At 45.4% G+C, this 9,221-nt stretch overlaps 1 protein-coding gene across 1 annotated transcript; it reads left to right on the forward strand.

Moving 5' to 3' along the window:
* Positions 1-790: 790 nt before the first annotated feature.
* On the forward strand, positions 791-7,754 carry LOC147888141 (uncharacterized). Its single transcript, XM_087393297.1, has 9 exons — positions 791-847; positions 933-1,244; positions 1,404-1,646; positions 3,634-3,900; positions 4,261-4,495; positions 4,627-5,754; positions 5,875-6,424; positions 6,586-6,667; positions 7,114-7,754. The coding sequence occupies exons 1-9, from the start codon at positions 791-793 to the stop codon at positions 7,321-7,323; spliced, it is 3,084 nt and encodes a 1,027-aa protein (XP_087249423.1). The 3' UTR covers positions 7,324-7,754.
* The last annotated feature ends 1,467 nt before the right edge of the window (positions 7,755-9,221 follow it).

The raw sequence follows: 9,221 nt of genomic DNA on the forward strand, positions 1-9,221 counted from the left end.
TGCTTTGAGAAGCGAGCAAGAAAAAGGCAGGTCAGAGGCAGGGAGAAACTAAAAAACCTCACGATCTTGCAACCGTTTTACATGTTAATCCTTGGCTTTGCATACCGTCTTGGTGCGAATTCTGTCTGAGGAAGCTTGTGACATATAACTTTTCTTGCTGTTTATTGCTCCCTTGTAAGCAATATTTACTCCAACCCCGGCAAAATGGGCGGGGTCATTGCCTTCTTCGTCTCAGTACGTCATGTGATTTCTGCTCTGTGCGACTGAATCCTGATGGAAGACTCAAGTCATTAGAATTTGGCTCACGGATCAGCTACCCTGACACTGTACAGTGCTCCTCCCGCGTCCTTGAGAATCGAGATTCGACAAGCCAATTTACCTTACACGCCTGTCAGGGCTGACAGGCATCTGAATCTTTCGATGGGGTTGAAGGCACGGCCAACAGCTCACGATCGAATCAGGCCGGACTGATCTGCCTGCAAGAAGTTTCTTGTTGAAGATGGACGTGGAGTCATGGACTGTGCCCCGCCATTGTCCAATTTCCCACGTCGCTTGAACTTTGGAGGTTGGAATGTGGAAACATGGTTGCCAGCGCAGCTGAAAGCTAGCGTTTCTCGCGACACCTAGGTCCGAAGATATGGAAAATAAATTTGAATTCTTCACTGAAAATTCTCACGAGCCATAACAGCGTGAAGGCATCAAAACCTTCGGGCATGGTGCAGATTTGATAATATAAGAAATAATTTAAGTTTCTTAACTTCATTCGACTTTGAATTGTCCACGATATGAAATGCGACTCATCAGATCAGAAACCGTTCCAGCCGGAGTTACGCTTCCTTCCATTCATGTAGCTTAATTTTAGCGTAGGACAGCGTTGTCTTTGTGCAAATTGTTTCACATTAACCTTTTGCCCTTGCAATGTGTTCCTGCAGTATTCTATACCTGTACATTGTCGCTTAGTCATAGAAAAAGCTGACGGGCGCTTGTGCTTGTACCGCACCTTTGCTCCTCCGACTAGACGTTTGATGCCAACGCTGTCTCAGACTTTGAGGTGTCCTCAGTGCTCACAGTGCTGTCTGATATTATATCAAAGTCAACAAAGCTCGAATCGGAGTCGAACGCCACTACCGCGGATTGCAAATTCCCACGTTACGACAGTGTCACAGTCCTTTAGTGTATATATTTCCGATTCTTTATGCTTACCAAGGCATCAAAGTCTTGAAGCTCTGTCGGCAGGCGGAATGGTACAATCGCTCCTATAAGGCTAACGCTTTGACGGTACACATAACTTCACACTTTCAAGTTTCGAGCAATGGCATATGCCATCCAATCAAGGGTGCTATCAGTGGGAAAACTAGACCTGCAAGTTCTGCCCGTGATCCATGTTCTTGCCCTTCTCGCAGTTTATCTCTACAGGCCAAGAACACTGGATGCGAACGCTGGGTCCTGATGAGAGTGAAGTTTCAAGTACTTATCGAGTTCAATGTGCAGTCAATGCATGTGCTATGAGCTTTGAAGGATGCCCTGCACTATGTTTTGAGTGTGGGAGGCATGGGACACAAAATGCGGAAACCATTCAGATCAAGAAACTGAGCTTGGAAAAGAGTTTACCAAGACAAGACTGGAGAAGTGAGCTTGAGGAACTAGTGGGTGCTTTAAAAGCTTGAAAGGCACTTTCTGGTAGAGGTGCAAAGGCTATTTAAAGGCACTTTTAGCAAGAAGGTAAAAGCTTTGTGAATGATGTCCGATTCCCCGCAAAACTATTTGAAACTCCCAAATTTAATTATTTTCTTTTTTCAAGAAAAATTTAATTAATTTTTCAAAAAATTACACTTGGAAATTCATAAAAGGAGAATCCAATATAGCATTTTCTCTAATGCTAATAAACACAATTTGAGAAATTAAGGGGTATGTAGGGATAGTACTATGCATATGTTTTTTAAAAAACAAGTTGAAGTAAGCTAAGAAGAATAAAGCCTTAGAGACCCTTTAAAAGCAAGGTTGAGAGCTTATCCCAAAGCCTCCAAGGCCTCCACAACTCTCCTTAAACTCTTACAAGAAGTTAGAGTCTTGAGTGGAAATGGAATGGTTTCTCCCCTCTTGCTAAATGTAGATCGCTGTTAGTTTCTATTGGTTTGGATCCCCCATCGTCAACTCTTCTAAAATGCTCCCTTTTAAAATGCTCCTTGCAAGTCTCTCTTCCCTTGTAATCATTTATAAGGTGTCTACTTTATGTCCATCCTCTACCATATCTACATGCAAGTATAAGATATGTACAATCATGTGATATATCATGCCACAAGCATACATATGAGAAGTGTTGATCATTCTCTAGTACGTGGCCACACATACACTTAAAAAATACATTAATCCATACAAGTAAGTATGCATTTGTCTCGTACCACAAACACAGGCCATTGTGATTAAGGCTTGGTGCACATGCGCTCATTTGAGCATAGCTGGTCTGCGCACCAGCAGTGCTCTGAATATTATCTGAGGACCTCTAAATTGGTTCATGCATATAATTGCTCTCAATTTGGGATAACTGGCTTCACTGGTAGCTCTTGTCCTTTTAGTGTCTGCTTTCCCTCTGCCTCACTGGTGAGCTACAATGAGTTGAGGTGTTGTTGCCGACGTAGCGGTGCTGGAATGGGCAGCCTAAAAAATCGAGGTGCGAAATATTGCATTGAGGGCGCATAATGTGCGATCACCATTAAAGCGCGTGGCCAAAGTCCCATTGCCCCCAGCCGCGCTTCATCGACACCGTGTGTAGAGGCCCCAACATTGGTGAACCATGCATCAATCTTCTTGTTCTTAGATCTTGTGCACACAGTGCCCAAAATGCGATGCTGGTGATAGAATTTGGATCGTTGCACACATTTCGAGACACTTTTGAATTGCCATTGATGTGCAATTCGGCACCTCAATTTTGGAGGTGCCCATTTCCAGCACCGGTGCGCCAATTTCCCAGCATCCAATAGCAAATTGGTACAGCTGGCACTGGCCTTGGGTTGTAGAGGCTTTAAGGCTCAAGGATTGGGACAGATTGAGATGGGAGAGTCAATCAAAATTGTCCATGTCCACATTCAGAGCTCCCAGCACAAGTGCTCAAACCTCCATTTCAACCAAGCCAAGCTGCATTAAATGCTTAAACTCGTTGAGAATTTGAAGCGCGTGAACAAAATGCTCGTTTGGCCTGATTGTACATTGTCTACACCGCGTGCCCTGCTAATTTCAACCAATTTGGAGAGTCCCAAATTTGTGAAAATTTCCCATGAAGGGTGTCCCTATTTGGAAAAGTGGGAAAATCGTGTGAAACCAAAGGTGGAAAACGAAACCCCGTACATGGGCTAAGGTAATCGTACTTTACATCGTATGACCGGATGTATGCTTGTCAACGTATATACGTTTTGGGATTATATGGTTTATATACTGTCTATATAACGTCGGTGTCGTCAACATTTTTATTTTCCCGCCCCAAGCAACGTTTTTTTCTTTTTTTAAAGCTATGGGTAAAATGGAGGCCGTCGATCTAAAGTATCAACGGTACAGAAGCCCGCTGCATGGGCACAAGGAAAGCCGGCCCAGAGCCCCCATATATCGCAAAACTTCCGTCCGTCCCATGAACGTAAGGGAGCTCCTCGAAACTTCCGTCGACGGAATTCCGTCCATGAACGTAGACTCCGGCAATTTTCTTCGTCCAGAATGCTGTATGATCAACCACAGCCTTCCGCATTTCCGTCAGCTTATCGTCTCTACCCGCTCCCTCCGGCCTCCCCCCTCGATCCTCCTTCCGACGCCACAGCCGATTGCAGCCCTCGCTCCGTTATCCACCATCTCCATTCGTCCTCAGGTAGCCCCGAAGCCCGTGTCGCAGACCTGCAACGCAAGCCCCAGAAGGTGAACGGAATTCCTCCATTTTTCTTTCTTCGGAGGGATTAATTGAACGAGCGCTTCTTTGATCTGCTTACGCTCAGGCTTCGATGTTTCCTTTGCGTTCAAGGGAACCCCGGCGCGAATTTGCAGCGTAGGTTTCTTTTTTTGTGGAAGCCTTTTTCGCCGATTGGAACGGTAGCGTCGATCGTCGTTTTCTGTAGACCTTTTTCCGTGCAAAGTCGTTGCTGACATGTAGGTGATGGAATTCGGGACTCAAAATTGCTTCACTGTGGAAGCTTTCGGTGGAAGGTGCTGCGTTTTTTGGAGACAACGGTGGAGAACGGAAATCCTAAGTCGTTCGCGGTGATGCGTTGTTTGGAGCAGGGGAACGTGAATGTGACGCGAACAGGTTTGGCATTCGAGAAGAGCAAATGTACGAGAAAGCACGAGGATGATTTCGCTGTGCAATCGAAGAAGGAGGTGCAGCATCATCAACAGGAAGATCATCAACACTGTGTAGAGGTGAGCTCCAACGCGTTGATCGTCCACAGCCGAACTTCGACGCAGTTTCCATGGAACTCCCCTGAGCTCCGGCGCTCCAATGGCCTTGCATCCACAGGTAAAAGAAACAGAGAAACGAATGTTTGAATCATATCCGTTAATTGTCCGGCAAGATGCACAATTTCTGCCGTCCTGGAATTCCGTCACTGTCTCTTCATCGTATCCATGACAGTTTCTGCTGCATCTCAGGTTTGATCGCCAGCAAGACGATCTCTGTTGATCGTCCAAACCCGAGCAATGCCACTCGAACTGCGTTGGATCCGGTCAGAAATGCCAGATCCCCAGCCCAGGCGACGTCCACAATGTTGCTTTCCCGCTCTCTCACAGCCCTGCCGGAACCGATTTCCGTCGTCTGGAAACGGAGCTCCACCGCCAACTCCCTCAAGTCGCTCCCCAGGAATCAAAATTCACACGTCGGCGGTGAATCCAGGCCATCCGGAAGCGCACTGCCGGAACGAAGTCCGGTGCACAGATCTTCCGCGAAGAGATCGGCACACATCGACACCTTGAACAGATTTGCAGCCGCGAATCATTCTTCCAATGGCGGAGGCTTCAAGGGGATGCAGTTTACGAGCTTGGATGCGCGTATCGAGAGCCATTCACCGGGCATCAACTCGAACAGGCAGCAGCTTTTCGCTCGCTCTCCACGAAGCCCCGATGCGTTGCTCGCGACAGAAAGTGTCAAGTCCGTCCACTCCAAATGGGACGATGCCGAAAAATGGCTCACCAGCCACCCTTCCCCTCCCAATCGCCACCACCATATCGTCTCCCCCCTCCATCCTGCAAGCGTCTCTTCCGATGCTCATGGTTGCCGAGGCTTTGCTGGTAATTCGCTTCGTCTTCTCGGGAAATCCTGCAATGCCGGGCACCTTGGTTCCGCTGCAGAACAGCAGCAGACTCTTGGGCTCGCTCCCCACGACAAGTTCTCCGCTCCTCAACCCGACGTTCATTGCGTCTCCGCAAATGCAGGCCAGCACCAACTCCACAGCAATCGCCATGTGAAACACAGAGCAGCAGCAGCTCCCTCGCCCCATCGATCGGACGCTATGGCCGCATCTCGGCACGGGAGGTGCTTACAACAGCAACATCCTCAATCGATGCAGTCATCCGCTTACGGCACGAGGATGCTTCCCTCGAACGATCCCGCAGGGATCCGCGAAGCAGCAATTCAGCTATTTGACCGTAGACAACTCGAATGGCCTTCTCCGGTTGCCGCTACTGTGTTAGAGAAGCATGCGTGCCAAAGTAGCAGCTCACGGAAGTGTGCAGAATGCGGCAGCACCGTCACGATCTTTTCTAACATGAACTTGAACACAGGTCCGTCAAGCTTTCGCTTCTCAGAATGTCCCTAGAAAGCTTCCCAGCGATGTGAAATTTGTGCATTTTGTCAGCCTTGTAAGCATCCTTCTCATGAGGTTAGCAGCTTGTGATTTGCAGACAGGTTTGCAGAAAGAATTGCCACAGTTGAGCAAAGCAAGGTGCCGATCGGAATGGCCCATCCATCGGATTGCGCGTTAGCAGATGTTGCCCTTCGACCACAGTCGTTCAAGGATCAAAGACCAGCAGGAGTGGTGGTTTCCGTCTCGCTGAGGGAAATTGGTACTGAAATGACTCCCGTCGAAGGCTCCGGCAGCACTACCATGTACCCTTCCAAGTGCCCCAGTCCTCGCAAGAGCAGATCGCCGGCCAGGCACAACACACCCGCTCGCATGACGCGGCCACAAGGGGCTGGGAATGCAGCCTTGGATTTGGTAGAGTTGGAGAATTGCCATCGCGCGAAGCTGGAGCTGCAGGGGCTTTCTGAGGGCGAGCGGATCTACTCTTTCAATCGGACTGCTTCGAACTGGAGCTCACGAGAGGCCGAGGAGGAGGAGATTGGAAGGAGCTTGAGACTAGACGATTACTGCAGAGACAGCAGCTCAGCAAGAAAGCAGACGATGATTAGTCCGTGGAAGAAGGACGAGCAGTCCAAGAGCGTGATCGCCAGGTGAGATGTTGCATCTTCACTGCAAGCTTGTTCGTGGCAGGGACGATTCGACAAACAGATTGATCTTACACTTCACTCCTCAGTGCTTTCATGTGGCCAATGCTTCAGCAAGCAATGTCGTATCGTTTCTGGTTGCAGTCTAATCTAAACTCATTTTGCAGCTTGCAACGTGAAGAGGCCCGAATCCAAGCTTGGGAAAACCTCAAGAAAGCGAAAGCTGATGCCGAGCTAAGGAAGCTGGAGGTAAGAAATTTCCATTAGCGTGATCAGATGATACATATTTCCGCCAAAAGCTTCGATTGAAAGAGACAAGAGCTGTCGGCGACCTTTGCTAAGCAGCAGGATACTGCACAAAATCGGCTTCACGTACAAGTTTGCTTAGTTCCGTAGGATGATTGCTCCGTTAATCACAGGATGATTCATTGTATGACTGTTTACCATTAGCAAAGACTTGCATAATTTGTTATCTTCTCGATTTGCATTTTCATGAATTTGTTCGATATGTATTGCTTATCTTGTATATGATTCAGTTGCCATCTGGCGTAGGCATGGCATTCCTTCCGACGAATCTCCTCGATTGGCATTCCTTTTATCGATTTTGTTAGATTGGCATTGCGGCAATCCGTGTATATTTGATGCGCTAGGAATTAATCTGTTGACGTTCTCATTGCAAGTTCCATCTGATGTAGGCAAAGCTGGAGAAGAGGAGATCGCAGACGACAGAGAAGATAATGAGCAAGCTGTTGACAGCGCAGAGGCAAGCAGAGGAAATGCGCGAAACTGTGAGAGCCCAAAAGATCGGATGCAATTCCAGAGCCTCTACAAAAGCTCCAACAATGAGAACCTCTGCCCACTCCTCCATCCAGGCTCGTTGTTCCTGCTTCACCTGCATGCCTTAACATTGCTTCCTGCATTACCAAGCTACCAGTAAAGCTTCCTCTCCACTTATCAAACATGTCTCAAACCTGCATGACTCAAACATGTCTAGTCTGATATATTTTGGTCATTCTTTGTGCACAGAATAACATGTTCTCGAGTCATTATAACTTCTCACACACTTCCCCATTATGGCCAATGTCTACACAGATTGCTAACGTTTGCCACTCTTATTACCTTTGCAACTCTTATTGAGGCTAGGTATGTATATGGAGATCCTAAAAACTTGCTCAGAGTCTTGCAACTCATTTCACAACTCATTTCACATTGGGCTCAAAGGTTGCCCATGCTTTAGGCAGGTTGCACGTCCTAAAAGGTTGTAATTTGTATTTCTTGCTACTCATTTCACATTGGGCTCAAAGGTTGCCCATGCTTTAGGAAGGATAGAATCATTATGAAGTTTATTACTTTGTCTTCCTTTGAGTCATCACTTTCAAATAATACTTTTAAAACGACACTCTTAAAGTTGGATTGAAAGAGATGATTTGGTACAGAGTAGTGTCCCACTTCCACACCAACATTGAACTCCATTTGGTAACTTAGATGGTAGGAGAAGATTTGTCATGATAGGGACTTGAATGTGTTGGTTCTTGCAATTTATGGATATCAGTCCCTATATGATGGGAAACAATAAGCTTGAGGATTTTGTGGGATACACATATCGTCTAATGAATGCAAAGTGACTGTTATCTTTAAGTTTAATTATAGCTAAACAAGTAGCTTGACTCGTCTATGACGGGTTAGAGACCCGCTCTAATGGGTCTCAAGGTGGAATCTTAGAATACTTTCAATTTTAAGAAATAAAAATTCAAGATTTGTTTACAAATCTCAATATTTAAAGAAAATTTCAAGTTGGAACTTGAATAAGCCTTAGCATTGCATACACACATCTCTCTCTCTCTCTCTCTCTCTCTCTCAATATGTGTGTGTGTGTGTGTGTGTTGCTACATGCCTATGCCTCTCTCTCTCTCTCTCTCTCTCTCTCTCTCTCTCTCTATCTATCTATATATCACGGGAGGAATAAACACACTATTCAAAATTTTTGGACTTGTGTAAAGTCCAATTTGAGAAATGGACTAAAAAATAGTCCAAAATTTTTTAATATACTAGTAATGTTGTTTTTTGAACTAGATTTGACAACTCAAAACAAAAGATTTGATGATTACGCACTTAGAACATCAATGCATAACCAAATCTCTTACAAAGGTGGTCTACATAAACATCTTCATAACTTCTTATGAGTTGAGCTACTATCACCTAAGAACATCAATAGATGACCAATTCTCTTACAAAGGTGGTATAAATGAACACCTTTATATAAGTATAAGTGGTGTGCACACCTTTATGACCATTTCTTTTAGAAAGGTGGTGTACATAAACCCCTTAGAAAGGTAGTGTACATAAACTCCTTAGAAAGGTAGTGTACATATTAAATCCTTTTATGTGTAAATGGTGTACATATACACCTCACTTGGTATTAAAAAACACCCTTAACTATAAAAATACATTAACATAAAGTTTAAAATACACCATTAAGTATAAAATGGACCTCATAAACAATCTTTATACACAATAATGAGAGTAAAGAAATCAAAAAAGTAGTTAACTTTTTATTAGATATTCACTTTACATAAAAGTCCAAAACTTGAGAAGTTAAAACTTGTGATTACAAAGCCGTCAGCCATCATGTTCCTCAATGCCAGGCCCTTGACTACCAGGGTCCTGACTAATAGACTACTCATAGACAGTACCAATGTCCTCAATGTGCCCTTGACTACCAAGGTCCTTACTAATAGTCTAAGACTAGAGTCTTAGTAGCAAGGTCCTCAGTAGTTTGCTCTTCAGCTCCAAGCACCTGACT

The sequence above is a fragment of the Dipteris shenzhenensis genome, chromosome 22 (assembly GCF_047967505.1).
Source record: "Dipteris shenzhenensis isolate YYH24624 ecotype China chromosome 22, Dip_SZ_1.0, whole genome shotgun sequence".
NCBI lineage: Eukaryota > Viridiplantae > Streptophyta > Polypodiopsida > Gleicheniales > Dipteridaceae > Dipteris > Dipteris shenzhenensis.